We start from the raw sequence: 14,827 nt of genomic DNA, 5'->3' as shown, positions 1-14,827 counted from the left end.
CCCATCGCAAATTCACAAGCAGAGGTAAAGAAGCTCAGAGACGCAGCACAAAAGCACACTTTAGGAGCGAGGAGGAAACTGGCTGTTTCATTCATGTGGTGAGTGACATGAATATCAAGTGTTTTATTGACGGTTGAAAGTAACAAGCGTAAATGACGTCCACTTGAGTCATTACGCCATGTGTGGCCGTACACAGTGGATTATTCAAATGCCGGAGAAACTCTGTCCGCTCAATCATGTACCGGCTAAAATTCACAGTACGATACTGGTATCGGTACTTGTAGCAACACTACAACAACAGATTGTAACCACAGATCCAGGTAGGCTTGGAATTTTGACATATCCCTTGCGTTTTTATGACTTTGTTGTTATATGTCACCAAAATTCACTGGCTCCCAGTGCATTTCAGGGTCCAATTTAAGATTCTCCTATTTGTCTTTAAATCATTAAATGGCCTCGCCCTGGCGTACCTCTCAGAGCTCCTCCACTCCTATGCACCGTCCCGCAGCCTCAGGTCTGCGGACCAGGCGCTGCTCGAGGTGCCGAGGAGCAGGCGGAGCCTCAGAGGGGATGGAGCCTTTTCTGTTGCTGGTCCTTCCCTCTGGAATGACCTCCCGTTGATTGTTAGGCAAGCCCCCTCTCTGTTCATTTTTAAAACCCGGTTGAAGACACATTTCTTTTCTCTGGCTTTTGATCAGACCTGAAATTTTCGGCTCTTTTCCGGTGTCAATTGTATATGTTGTGTTTTATGTCAATTTATTGGCTTTATTTATTTATATTTTTATTTAGATTTTCTATATTATTTATATCTATATCAATCAATACATGTATCACAGCCTTTTATTGTTGTTCTATTTATTGTATTGTTTGTAAAGTGCTTTGTTACAGCTGTAGCAGTTATGAAATGCGCTATACAAATAAAATTGTATTGTATTGTATTTATCAGCACACTTCAATATTTTGATGTTTGTATACAATTGACATAAGTGTGTAACCCAAAGGCATCAGCAAATTCTGCCACATTCAATTGCTACTTTTTTATGGCTTTTGCCACATTTGTCTTCAAAAAGAGAAAAGCATACTGGGTTGGGGTTACATCATCTGACTTGTCCATTGAAGTTATTTTTTTCCCCTTCAAACTGTCTACACTTACATCACATCTTGACTGTTTTCTTTGTGGAGGTGTTGTATAAAGGCAAGATGGTAGAAACACAGTAGCCCTTCAAATACTTTTGGACCTAACTACATCAAGTGCAATTGTTGAAAAGACAGCTACAATAACAAACCCGTTGTTTAACAGTTTGAACAAACATAATTGTAACTAAACAAGTCATCAGTAATTATGACAGTGTAGCGCTTTCTGTTTAACCTATGTGTAAAAATGACAAATAGCTGTGCCCAAATTAAGGTATAACTAGCATGGCTATAATAAAGAACATTTCTTTGGAATTTCCACTTCCCAGTGGAGCCTCTCAGTGGTCAACTGGACGGGATTCAGCCAATAAAAGTGAATGAAGAGATGCAAACTCAGCACAAATCTGAGCAGATTACAGTCCCTTTTGGAGTACTTGAGACGAACAGCAAGGTGAACTGGCAACCACCGATGCAATGATAAGAACCACTTTCCCATTTCGCGTTTTACGTATAGCTATCATTTTAGTCTTTAGTTACATTCAGAATGAACGTTGTTGTGTTCAAAACATCACTTAAAATTCTAGAGATTTGCTTTAATAGCAGTCGAAGACTCATTCAAGATAACAACAGAATAACAAAAGAGTATTTACCCTTGAGACTGTGAGGTCCGTCATCAGCTGCTCGAAGGCTCGCGTCTCCTCTGCTTGCTTCTGATTATGCAGGGCAATCTTTTCACTGAACTTCCTGGGGTTCGAGCCCCCTGTGCCCGGGGAGCCGGACATCGTACTACAACTTCAGATACTTTGGGAGAGAAGTCGGCGGTGGTGCTTAGAATCTATTTTTCAAGGTCTCTCAGTCGGCACTCCATTGAAAAAGTCAAAAAATAGAAAAAGCTCACACATTCCTTGTGGAACAACGTTAGAATGATGGCGAAATGGTTAAATCCATTTCTAAATTTAATATTTCCAAGTATTATATATTTGCAAGTTAATGTCGACGACTTTCACTGAAAAAGATTATTCTCACAGGTGTGTTTCGATAAAACCAAGTTAATGATACAACAAAACTTCATATTGACACACTGCCAGCAGCCACTTGGACTAGTTTGACGTTGACATAGCGTTAGCTGTCAAAGCTAACAACATAATACGGAGGAGGTGAACGGATAGAAGAAGCGCTGCAGCTAGTCGCTAGGTTAGCTAAACTGCTGTCAAATCCGCCTGGAACATTTTGCACAAAAGCACTTTGTCAACTTGTCGACACTTATACTTCGGCAAACAGTTAGCAGACAATGTGTCTCTGCAAGTTTGGCTCGAGATATTCCGCTCTTAGACTTTAGAAAGTAGAGTGCCCGTTAGCAAATGCCTTGCTAACAACGTTAGCTCAGTTCCCAAGCAATGGAGCCAAGCTTTTCTCGCTAAATTGTATTTCAACAAGTGTCCGCTGGTCTTATACGGACTCACTCAGTTTCGAGTTTCTCCCACCACGACGGAAGGGGAAAAGCTCCTCCACGCGCACCACTCTTCGCACTTGAAGTGGGGGTACACTCCACAAATTCACACTTTAACATCTAGATCACAGCGAAGTCGAGCCTTGCGTTAATCCACAGGCAGCAGTAGAGACCTCAAACTCCGACCCAATGACTCCATGAAGCAACGTCAAAGGTTAAAACTCATTTCCTCATCACAGACTGCGACGAATTCTTCTGCCGGGTTTCCGCATGCAGTTTCACCACACTAAATATCGGTTGACACTGCTTGAATAAGCAGGTCTGACCCTACGGCTTGTTATCCAGTCTCGCAGTCTCGGCTGCGAGAAAAACATTGCCTTGTTAAATTTCATCGATTCTCCCGAAGACCACACGGAGGCGACAACGGCAAGCCACCATGAGAAAATCATTTGGCTTACGGCAGTACGTTAACACTACAGTACTGTATTAATAACGCCATATTTATGGCCTTGTTTCGGACAAGTGAATTTGCCATATACTTTTCTGTTTAGCAATGGAATAAAGGTAAATTGCACTGACAGGTATTCAAAGACATCACATACAGTACTGTTAATTCATAGTGACCAATGTTGGTTCATCACCTCTCCGCCCCCCCGCCCCCCAGAAAAAAATCAACACGTGTGCAAATTCTTCTTAGTATTTGTATTCAGTACTGTCTATAGGGTATAACAACTTTGCACCACACTTAAAATGCCATCACTGTATGTTAACTGTCGACCACGACAATAGTTCCTTTAAGTTTACTTGCATTCCATCACAGCATGCAAAACTGTCAAATGTCAGATTGGGGTGGAAACATTACATACGAGCTTTATTCCAAAACAGGACATAAAATATAATGAACTGTACTGCCAAAGAGCATTTGCCTCTCATCTGGACTACATTACATACCATTAAAAACTGACATAATGTTCTATTAAGTCAAAGTGGAATGAAAGGCATCATAATCATAATCCCTCACATATACATGTATATATTTAAAAAAAAAAAAAAAAAGAGACTTTATAGAGTCATCAACTGGATCTTCGAACTGTAATACTGCACACCCTCCAGTTCCATTTATGATTTATATAAGCTATCCAAACATGAAAGACATAATGCTGACTGACAAAAACTAAAATATAAATTAAGGTTAGAAAGGGTACATTTTTAAGCAAGATTATTAATAATAAAATGTGCATCCAGTCTACAGCTTTGTATTCCATTTTATGTTGTACAGATAAACAGATTTTCTATTTTCTTTTTACTTTTGTAACATGATCATGGTTCCCTAAAAATGTATCACACAAATGAACAACATGAGATCTGAAAATAAATCTAATCCAATATAAAATCAAATGTCAAAATACAAATGAAGCAAGATAATGAAACCCTGATGACTTTCAAAGCCAAGACGGAGAAAGGAAGCTAAGGCAGAAGCTCGTCAGGAAAACATCAGGCCATAAGTGTCTTCTTCAGCAAGGAGCTTTCTTTTTTTTTTAGCTGCATCTATTTGTTTGTTTGTAGTCTGGGCAATTAAATGGTAGACGTTTACTTCTAAGATGATTTACTTTGAACTGAATGGACGGGAAGTATATGGGCCAGAGCTCCAATTTATTAAATGTAACTTTGTGTTGCTCAAGAAAATATTTGTCCACATAGGGCAAGGTGGATCAAATCCAAATCTATGAATACAACTTTAAAACTACAACAACAATGCATTGTTTCTCTTTCTCATTGTCTCTCTTTTGAGATATATATATATATATATATTGTATATGTAAATCAACCAGCAAAGAAAAGCACATCTCTTTACATAAAACATCCATTTTATAAGTGATCAAAGCCTGTGCACAAGATATTAATATTTAAAGAAGTGAACATCTGCCATGGCTGCAGTTACATAAAATCCTCAAGCAAATATCTGTGTTGTGTTGGCCTGAGTGCCACAAAGAAAGTGTTCCATTAGGAAACAAGCACATATGGTGATGATGTACATATTTAAAAAAGACATTTGCAAAGGCACATAAGACAAGTGCATCAGGGAAAGTGTTAGACAACAATAATCATTTAGGTCAAGGCTTGCAACAAGCCTACTTGTGGTCAAATCAGTCTTGTTGCCTTCTCATGAACTGTTTTCTCTATTTCCCATAAAATTTCTTGTTGAGCAAGAAAATAAGCAGGTTGACATTTATTGTCGCCCTGTCGAAGAGCTTCATCACTGCCACGCCTTCGTACTGCAGTTGGAGGAGATCCTGAGTGCAATAAAAGAAGCAAGAAAAATCCAAATACAGTAAACATCTTATAATATCGGTACAATATACTGAAAGTAAACGCATATGTAATCAAGCGTACCTGATATTCTAACTGTAATGTGTCCAAGTGTACGCCCATTAACTTAGCCTTCACGTCAAAAACTCCAACAGCCTCAGACGGAGAGATCTCAAATACAACATTCTTGAACCTATGAGGAGAATAACATTAGTATCAGTTTTCAACTTGACCTGAGAGCAATATTTGAAAATTCAACATTTCAATCCCACACATTTATAAATGAGTCTTATTAATACTTTCATTATACGAGGGGTGTCGCAAAATTTTCTGGTCTCACCTTGAACACACACATACTTCAGTGCTTTATTCATACAACAGATGGGCCGATTGTTTGTGTGACAAACAAGATGCTGCTCAGTCACCAGCGATCAACACGCCAGTACTTTTAAACATTGCGGGAAACTTGGCCGTGATGTTTGGTTGTTTCAGGATAACGCCCCAGCTTACACAGCACAAGTTTCAGTGAGGACTGCAGGCGCCTGTGGATAACGGATCCTTTTTCACCCTCCCTATTCACCAGATTTGGCCCATCAGACTTCTTTTCCTTCCCCAGACTGAAACATGAACTGCATGGCCAACATTTTGATACGAATTAAGACGTGACCGATGCTGTCGAGGCATTCCTTGAGGGGTGTGATCGAACCTGGCTCCGGGACGGATTTATACAACAGGAGCATTGATGGACCAAATGCATTGAACTCCGAGGAGATTACCGGAAAAATTGTACAGAACAAAAATACAAATCCGCCTCTTGGCCTTGCCGCTTACATGCAGAGATTTCTAAAAATTCTCTGAATCTTTTTAAAAATTTGGACGAGTTGCTCACGCAATTGTTCAGAGTGGTGAACCTCGCCTCATCCTTGCTTGTGAACAAATGAACCTTTCGGGGATGCTCTATTTATACCCAGAGTTGGGCATTCATCTATGCTTTAGTCAGCCTATGAGTTCCCATCTATATTTCAGGTCGGTCGGTCCGAGTCAGCCAAACGGCGTCGAGAACAGACTTTACCGGCACCACGTCACACGCAGGTGCCCCACTCCTGACACGCAGCCAAACAAAGAGAAAAAAAAATGTAAAAATATTAACAGTGTTGTATACCATGTTGTATTGTATACCATGTGCCTCAATTTGCTTTACTTTACCGATCACCATGCTGTGCTGTGCGTATGTGTGTGTCTGTTCTTTTTATTTAATATTTTTTCTTTATTTGGCGGTGTATCTGCTTGTGTGGCGCCTGTGTGTGACATGAAAATTATGTTCTCAACACCTGTTCACCTGTGGGATGTTCCAAACTGGAGGGTTTTTTAGCATTCCTTAACTTTCTTTTGTTGCAGGAATACACGGTAAAATGGATTTGCAAATCATCGCATTCTCTTTTCATTTACATTTTACATGAGGTGACAACTTCATTGGGGTTTGTAATCTCTCATAATGAGGGTGGGGTCTCCAATTTGAAAACCAATTTAAATATACAAACATGATTTGTTGGCAAGTGCACAACTTACTGGTTAGGCTGCAGATCCTCTATTGATATCAGTACTCCCTTCTCATACAGACGTGAGGCAGTGTATTTCTGTGAAACTTGTTTACTCTTCTTGGCCTTGTTGGCACCAGGCTTTGATAACCTGAGAAGGAAGTAATCAGCAAACAGCAAAGGACTCTCAGGCTCAATATTTAGAAGAGATGAATGAAAAAAGGAAATGTGATGACACTTACTTGCCCTTGCTGGCCAAGTTGTCCATGCATGTTTTGATATACTGATTGTATGAATCGATCTGCACATTGTAGAACGTGGTCTTTGAATTCAGGGCCGTGTTGGTTTGCTGGAGTTTTACAAGTTCAGCTTTTCTGCGTTGGCGATAACGTCTCTGATTTCTGATGTCCTGCAAGACACACAGATACATTTTAATAGTGTATACGATTCAAGCTTTGATAATTGACACCACAATTATATTGCATTCTTTTAACCTTGGCTATATCATTAATGAGGTCCTGATAGCGGTTCTCAGGATTAACTTTGCCGAGCTCTGCTAGCCGCTGCAGGTTACTCCGGATCTTCTCCTTTTTCCCCTGTAATGTTAGGCCGTCGTCCACCACTGGTTTGACCTGCTTCATCTTCTCTGGAGTCTTCGCATCACGGATGGCCCTCCTCTGCATCGCACGCTGGTATTCTGCTTCCTGTAACCACAGCACCACAGAACAAAATATAGTAAGTGCGGCCTGCACATAACTTCTTTCTGTCCGAAGACACACACTTACATCAAGATTTGGTGTGCTCAAAGCAAATAAATCTCTCTAAGTCTGGTAAATGATTCATGTCCAGAAACAGGGAAATAGTCCCAATCAAATAAAATACAGATATAGTAGTGTCTATATGTTGTCTGTCTTCTGATGTGGGCCTGGTCTAGTTACAGTCATAACGCACTGAAACTGAGAGAAAACACAAAAATGCTGTATTTTGACCTGCTCTCGACCAGCTGATGAGTCCAATATCTCAGTCAGAGTCTCCCCAGGCTGGAACCGGATCACATCCACAATAAGTCTCTTGGTGCTAAAATTACATGACAAAAAAAAAAACATTTATGAAGCAGTTACAATAATTTAAGCAAGAAGAATCAAATAGTATGAACTTACTTTAGTAGGAGGGTCTTGGCATCCACCTCACTATTGGCCTCACCGGGGACATCAAATTTGTTGGTTAGCGTAAGTGAAACCTCAGTCTTGCCCATTAGCTCTTTGTTGGGGTCACCGGGTGGGAGAGGATTTTCACCTGTTTAACAAATCAGAACAACCCTATCAGTGAAGAGTTGTAATATTCTATATCAGGGGTGAGCAACTTTTTTGACCCTACTTTTAAAGCTGCCTACCTCTTGCCATCAATCTTTTTATTTATTTTTTTTGCGGGGGGTCAACGGCCTGGGCTGGGGTTTGGTGGGGAGGCGGGTTACCTATATTGTAACCCGCCATATCATGGCCTTTGAAAATAAGGTAGAAAAACATTTAAGTGTTACACTACCAACAACACCACGACTATCACCAGTGGGTCAGTCGAGCAATTCATTGTCAGACTTGTCAATATTTTGAAGCAGATGTAACGCCTCCTCTACTCTATAAGATTTTTTAAATATATATAGATCATGATGACCAGCAGCGTTTATCAATGCAGCCGATGGTTCCAATGGAGACCTTAATCATGCGATAAAAAAAAATTGACGGCATCAAAAGGGGGGGTTGTGTTAACGCCGTGAATAACGCGTTTAACTGACACCACTAATTTAAACTAAAACGAATGGTACGTAAAAACTACAAGTGATTTCGAGTGTGGAATTTCAGTTGTCAACTAAACTTGCTCGGCTTTCATTACAGGCACTTTCACTTGTTGCTTGCATTTTGGCTCATGCTACCTTTCACCAAACAAAGGTTTTTGGAACTTTATATCATTTGTTTATCACAGCTGAGTTTTATATCCACTCACCAATGAGAGACTCTACAGAGGGAACCTCTCCCAGGTCCTCCAGAAGTTCATGAATGGGATCATTGTGCTCTGGAGCAATGGCATCCTGATGGTCCAGAAGAAGCTAAGAGCAAAGAACAGTCAAATCATAAATCACAAAATGTGAAATTAAGTAGATTATGTTCGGATGATAAAACTGTTGGCTACAGCGGAGGAAATAACGGGGGTGACTTTAAAAACATGTAAGACAGTCAGGCAAAATCTAACTCACTGTGTGCGTGTTAACCATCTCTCCAATAGAGATGTAAATGACAGGTTTGGTGACGGTCACCAGGTCGGAGTACTGATCCACATTGAATTTATCTTCAAGTGAGGGAACATCACACGCTGTCAAAAAATATCGCCTGTGTGTGGCGGGAGAGGAAAATATGCAACAACGTAAAATTTCACAAATGGGAACAACAAATCACAAAAGGATGCTCAATATTTGTTTTAATAGAGCAATAAATATCGCACCTGAACTTTTGATAAGAATTGCTGAGATATTCATTGATGGGATTCAGGTGGGCATTGTCTCCAAGAAACATCTTGTTGGAGGCAGCGTGCTGCAGCATTTTGGCTACAGAGCCTAAGTTTCGGCGCTGCTCAGTGGTTAGCTGACCCCCTGCCGACATCTCAATGATGTCAAAGGCATCGGGGGCAACAATTGCCGGGTTCATGTAACGGTAATATAAAAGGTTCCCCACGATCTGAAATAACAAAACGGTTCCGTTACAAGGAGGTCAGTGTTTACGATTCCCATTAACGTCTGTCCTGTACGGTAGTTGAAAAAAAATACTGTACAATAATATTCAGAAGATTTCACATGATTACGCAAGAGGAGGAAGGGCTCTTGAATGTATCAGAAGACGGCTTGTGCAGAAGGAGAAAGAGAGCACAGAGATGAATGTGCTAGCTCACCTCGAGACAGCAGCATGAGAGTAGAGAGAGGTACGCCTCAACACCGAGGGCTTGGCAAGGTGGAAAAAGCAGAAAGGCAAGAGACACAAAACATAGACATGATTATGAAACAGGAAGGTCAGGCAGAAGAGAACAGAGAAGAGGGGAAAACAGCTGGCGAATGCCACACGGTAGATTAATTCCAAGACTTTCTGTAGCAGAAAATGTGGAGTTGGGACAGTGCTAGGTAGATTTCTGAGCACCCCGTCAGCGATGAGTATATCCTAATATTTTTCTAATTCGTTTGAAGAGACGCTTTAAAGGCTGTGGTTAGTACGACAATGTGGGGATGAAGTCAGCCAACCTTAAGCAGTTCATCCTCTGTAGCATCTGGAAACTTCTCATGAAGGGTGTCTTTAAGGACCTTGGAGATGAAACGCATCCCATAGCTAAAGGACATGTCATTGGACAGTGTGAGTCACATGCATTTGAGCTCAAGTATGTTGGTTGAAGTCATCTGACTAAAGCCAATATATACTTACGGAATTTTATCAACAGAGACGATTATGGCAGAAAGGAACTTGTCAGTGACCGTCTTCATGCTCCTAATGGAGGTTTCCAATCTATTCCGAACTTCTTCATGGGACATTGCCTGCTCAGGCGTTACATCGTATGGCAGCTTACTGTGGACAACGTGTGGCCAGAAAAAAAGATTCAGAGGTGATCTTTTGCCAATTTTTGATATTGTTTCCAAAAGGAGAGCCTACAATAAAATCTAAGTTGAAACTGCAGGATAGCAAGACACAGACTTTACAAGTTCTACAGCGACTGTAGCAAAACAATACAATGGTAAACTGTTGCCTTTATTGTAAATACTGGATAGCGTTTAAATAGAAAAACAGTAAACATTAAAGGGACATAGTATGAAAAATTGACTGATGAATTGCTTGTATAGAAATACTGTACTACTACTACTACTACTACTACTACTACTAATAATAATAATAATAATAAACAGTTTTTAACATCAACATGTTTTCATCTTTGTAGCTGCCCATTCCCCGGAGTGTTTTCAATAGAACCGTTCTGAATTTTGCTGAATTGTCAGCGACAAATTGATTTGTCCACTGCATTGGCCACATACAATAACAAACTTCAAAATTAATTTCAACTAAACATGGTTTTACAGAATATTAACAATAAGGTATGCCTGAGAGTGAACATGGCAGAGAAACCTTAAAAAAGAAAAAAAAAAAATCAGACTGTAGACCAAGAAAGCAAATAAACTTGGATGACTTCAGAGAGAACGGCTAGATGAAATCAAGGAAAGGTGGCGTAGAATCGTGTCAAACTGAGACCAATTGCCATTAATAGAGTGAGCGGAGGAAAACGGTGGACTCCTCGAACAACACCCAAGGGGAATGGGCCCATGGATATTAAGGCAAGTAAGTCATGAGCCACACATGCGGATCCATCCCGCTAACTGACAAGTGTAATTCAGCAAGTTGGTGAAGAAGTGCTGATGACACTCAGGACAGCACAACGCCTGCTGTCTTTGCTCAGGCTTGCCGGCACTTCACAGTTCGCAATTGCTTGTTTTAGACTGAGCTCGACATGGAGCCACTCAAAATTCGCCCGGGTAGTCATGGAAACAAAATCCGTACTTGTCATTGGGTCAGCTACCGTCAGCATATGGGGTGAGGTGGCCAGTGGCTGACTTGTAGGAGACACGACAATCCCATCAAAAAAGGTGAATTTGAACAAGGCACAAAATTGGGAGAGTAAAGTGTTCTGTAATTGTGTCACCCAATTTACGATGGCTGGAGACTGCTTTAAATTGTGAAAAAACACATTTGCATGTTGTTTTCCTTCAAAGATAGACTTCCCGCAGCCTCAGGTCTGCGGACCAGGCGCTGCTCGAAGTGCCGAGGACTAAGCGGAGCCTCAGAGGGGATCGCGCCTTTTCGGCTGATGGTCATGACCTCCCATTGGATGTTAGGCAAGCCCCCTTTCTGTCCAATTTTAAAACCCGGTTGAAGACTGTTACGGCCCTGGCCGTTTTGTCAAGGAGTGTGTGGGTGAATGTATTGTTAGTGTGGTTGGAGTCTGTGGTCGCTGCCTGGATGTGTGTGTGTGTGTGTGTGGGAGTGCTCTTGCTATTGTCAGGATCTATGGAGACTACCGGGATTCGCTGACGTGGCAACAGGAGAGACGCTCCGCGGATTGGCCACAACCTAACATCTGCAGGTTTAAAGACGCTCCGCGGATTAGTTTCGGGTATATCCTTAGTTTGCGAGTCAGCTTGTACAACCTTTTATTTTTGACCCATTTTGTGGCTATTTTGTGTTACTGTTACCATTTTTGGTGTAATAAACCTTGTATTTTAACGCAGCATTTTTGTTCCGTGTATGACCCTTGGAGACCGAGAGCAATCACCTTCATTTATGCTCCGCATCCAACCGTAGACGGGTGCGTAACAAAGACGCATTTCTATTCGCTGGCTTTTGATCAGACCTGACACCTGAAATTTTTGGCTCTTTTCCGGTGTCTATTGTATATAGTGTTTATGTTAATTTATTGATTTCACTTGTTGCATTCTGTATATTTTGTTGTTTGTATGTAAAGTGCTTTGTTAAAGCTCTAGCTGTTGTGAAATGCGCCATACAAATACAGTTGTATTGTATTGAGTCAAGTCATGCACGGTTTAAATTTTGACTTGGATCAGTTTGTCTACTACTTCACGGGAACATCTGCTAAACTATCACTGAAACTGCAATGCTGCCAATCTTCCTCCTATCTCACCTGGCCTCTCCAGTCTGTGTTTCCATCTGGTTGACCCAGCTCTTGTAGATGTCAACTGGGTCGGTCTTGATGTTTAGCGTTTTGTCATCCATGATCTCCTTCACAACCGGCGCCAAGATCTGTCTCAGTGCATTCTGGCCCCTCGCACCTCGGTGGAAACTTACCACCATCTTTATGACAGTTGGATTTCCTGTGACAATCTCCTTCATCTGGTCAACTTTTGACCTGCAGACAGTTAATGAACGCTGGGGGTTATGCAACACCTTTTTAACGGCAAGTTAGTCCTTTAATATCCCAGAAAATGTCATGTTTACATTTATAATAAATGTATTTCATCTTACACATCAATTCTCTTCATTTCAGAAGTTGTTGGCTCACATAACACATTTGTCAGTCAAACTTCAACTTAATAGTATAAACTTTCACTCATCTTTGAAATATGTTGTAAACTGTATTTAAATTAGGGTCGGGACACATTTATGTCGATGAATTAATATATATATATTTTTAAAGTTTTAATCACTGTCTTTTTTAAGCAAGCCAAGCAACCCATGACTTTTCTCAGTGCCCTAATTCCTGACACGCCAATGTCACTGACACATTTTTTTTAATGCCCAGAAGACCATGATTACACAAATTGAGTAACAAAGACTATGCTTATGACCGAAGCACTTCAAGCCTGCACTATCACATGAATGCACAACATGTTGCAATGATAATCGAGACTGTCGGCAACGTTAGCGGCAACAGTAAGAGCGAGGCCAGTTTGTCTGTTGTGTGTTTAAAAGTGGCTGAAAGAGGAGAAGAAATAGAGTGAGCAGTATTGTGAGGCCAATGGATATGCTGCTATTGGTCTAAAATACTGAAACTATTATGGCCTGTATTGCAATAGTGATTTTTGCTGAGGACAAAGTGCTTCAGTTTACAAAACATAATTTAATATGTTTGATACAGCCAACCTCAATTCATGACTTTAGAGCCTTGAGAGCATTGCCATTAAAAAATATTGCATTTAACTCTTTAGTAGCATGGTGTAAAACAAAGTTTCGATTGAACCGCATTGTATAAATTGTACAAGTCAATTTCAATTCTGTGTCAAATATTTGTATTCAATATGAAAGTATATGAACTGTTAATAACTAACTATAAAGCCCCTAATCAATTAGATTACTCACTTGATTTCCTCCTGCAAGGCAGTCTTAAAGAGCTTGAGCAGCAGGTACTCTTCTCTTTGGTTTGAGGCATAATTATACAGGGTGAAGATTACAGAATCCATAAACTTTGTTGATTTATTCTGAGGCATCTGGAAGATCAGCTTGGCGAGATATGTTGGATTGGTCTGAAAACAGAAAATAATGGGCGGTTTGAATATCACTGTGGTGGTGTGGTGCAGTGGACACAAAAAGTCTTCACACACCAATTAAAATGCCAGGCTTTTGTGATGTAAAAAAAAATAATAATAATTTCAATACTTTTTCCAAAGTTGGTAACCGAATTGATTTGTTTTCTTTTGTTTCCTTTTGAGAGGGTAAGTAAAAATAAGCAACTAAGTGTGCACACTCTTTTAATTTGGGATGAATTAGCTAATCACATTCAAAGTCATGTTGTCGCAACAAAAAAAAAAAAAAAAAAAAAAGAAACTCCCCAATACATGTGGAAATATGTGTCAACTTTTTGACCCGAATTCCAAAAAGCTGTGTATGGTGCAAACACAACACAGCTCATCACCAATTTAGAACACCACATCTACAATGAAGCACGGCAGTGGCAGTGTCATGCTTTGGACTATTTTTCTCCAGATGAAACTGGGGCCTCAGATAATAAGTTTGGGGATTTTAAATAGTTCCAAATCCCAGTCAGTGTTGCCACAAAACCAAAAGGCTCCGGAAAAGATATTAAAAAGTTGTACAAAGTTTTGCAATGATTTATCTTGGTCTCATTTTATAAATCACAAAACCTGGCATTGGAACAGGTGTGTGCATGTGGACACATTTCTACCCACTGTATGACAGACACACAGACAAAATATGCCATTGAAACATGTAATCTCAGACAAAATCACAATTCAATGATGCAATCAAAATGCAAGTTGTACTATGCCAGTACCTGTAACAGGTAGAAGAGGTGCTGGTAAGCTTCCAATTTGACTCTCTTTTCCTTGCTTAGTGCCTTTAGACCTCCTCTGTGTTTATTCATCATCATCATGTCGGACAGCTGACCCTTGTTTTTTTTGGTCAGCTTCTTGCTGTGTGACACCACTTCCTGCAGGGTGATTTTGTTCTTCACCAGCAGACCAATCTTGATGTCCATCAGGTTGAGGTCGTTCTCCAGCTGCTGATTGGAGCGGATGTTGGTGACCACCTGCTCGCGGAGCCGCATCAGCTCCAACTCCTCTTGGAAGTCCTGGTCACTGTGATCCAACAGATGGACAAACTTCCTCACCACCGCCATTGGAGGATTTTCAGCACTGACTGCGTAAAGATGTTTTGTGATATTAGTCAAGGGAAAACTAAAAGCAAACATGTGTTGACATAAAATCTGGATTTCCATCTTACTCAGCGTCTTGTAGTCATCCCTGGCCTTGTTCGCTCTGATGAACGCCTGAATCTTCACCACATCTTTTATCTGCGGTAAAAAACATCTAAAATCACTTGGCCGCTCAATAGTCCATGTT

The 14,827-nt window shown here is 40.6% G+C and overlaps 2 protein-coding genes across 6 annotated transcripts in view; both read right to left on the bottom strand.

The window, feature by feature from the left end:
- The window catches only part of crtc3 (CREB regulated transcription coactivator 3), a 69,429-nt gene extending 66,207 nt beyond the window's left edge, over positions 1-3,222 (bottom strand). For 4 of the 5 annotated variants that reach the window (XM_086026854.1, XM_086026857.1, XM_086026858.1 and 1 more), the window contains exon 1: positions 1,785-3,222. In XM_086026854.1, the coding sequence (XP_085882980.1) occupies positions 1,785-1,916 (132 nt within the window). In that variant the 5' untranslated portion in view covers positions 1,917-3,222. The remainder of the gene's footprint in view (positions 1-1,784) is intronic. The other variant, XM_086026855.1, reaches the window with a different exon arrangement.
- Positions 3,223-3,271: 49 nt separating this feature from the next.
- iqgap1 (IQ motif containing GTPase activating protein 1) overlaps positions 3,272-14,827 on the bottom strand; it is a 54,529-nt gene continuing 42,973 nt past the window's right edge. Inside the window, exons 22-37 of the mRNA XM_086026853.1 lie at positions 14,709-14,778; positions 14,260-14,624; positions 13,329-13,492; positions 12,154-12,378; positions 9,894-10,034; positions 9,716-9,800; positions 8,929-9,161; positions 8,684-8,816; positions 8,434-8,536; positions 7,593-7,728; positions 7,422-7,509; positions 6,927-7,136; positions 6,675-6,841; positions 6,464-6,583; positions 4,979-5,087; positions 3,272-4,878 (exon numbers count right to left, since the gene is read on the bottom strand). Coding sequence (XP_085882979.1) covers positions 4,765-4,878; positions 4,979-5,087; positions 6,464-6,583; positions 6,675-6,841; positions 6,927-7,136; positions 7,422-7,509; positions 7,593-7,728; positions 8,434-8,536; positions 8,684-8,816; positions 8,929-9,161; positions 9,716-9,800; positions 9,894-10,034; positions 12,154-12,378; positions 13,329-13,492; positions 14,260-14,624; positions 14,709-14,778 — 2,463 coding nt within the window. The 3' untranslated portion in view covers positions 3,272-4,764. The remainder of the gene's footprint in view (positions 4,879-4,978; positions 5,088-6,463; positions 6,584-6,674; positions 6,842-6,926; positions 7,137-7,421; positions 7,510-7,592; positions 7,729-8,433; positions 8,537-8,683; positions 8,817-8,928; positions 9,162-9,715; positions 9,801-9,893; positions 10,035-12,153; positions 12,379-13,328; positions 13,493-14,259; positions 14,625-14,708; positions 14,779-14,827) is intronic.

Source organism: Filicampus tigris, chromosome 3 (genome assembly GCF_054856515.1).
Source record: "Filicampus tigris isolate MCC_2025a chromosome 3, RoL_Ftig_1.0, whole genome shotgun sequence".
Classification (NCBI taxonomy): domain Eukaryota; kingdom Metazoa; phylum Chordata; class Actinopteri; order Syngnathiformes; family Syngnathidae; genus Filicampus; species Filicampus tigris.
The sequence above is the reverse complement of the archived record's forward strand: the minus strand, read 5'-3'. Positions and strand labels throughout refer to the sequence as shown.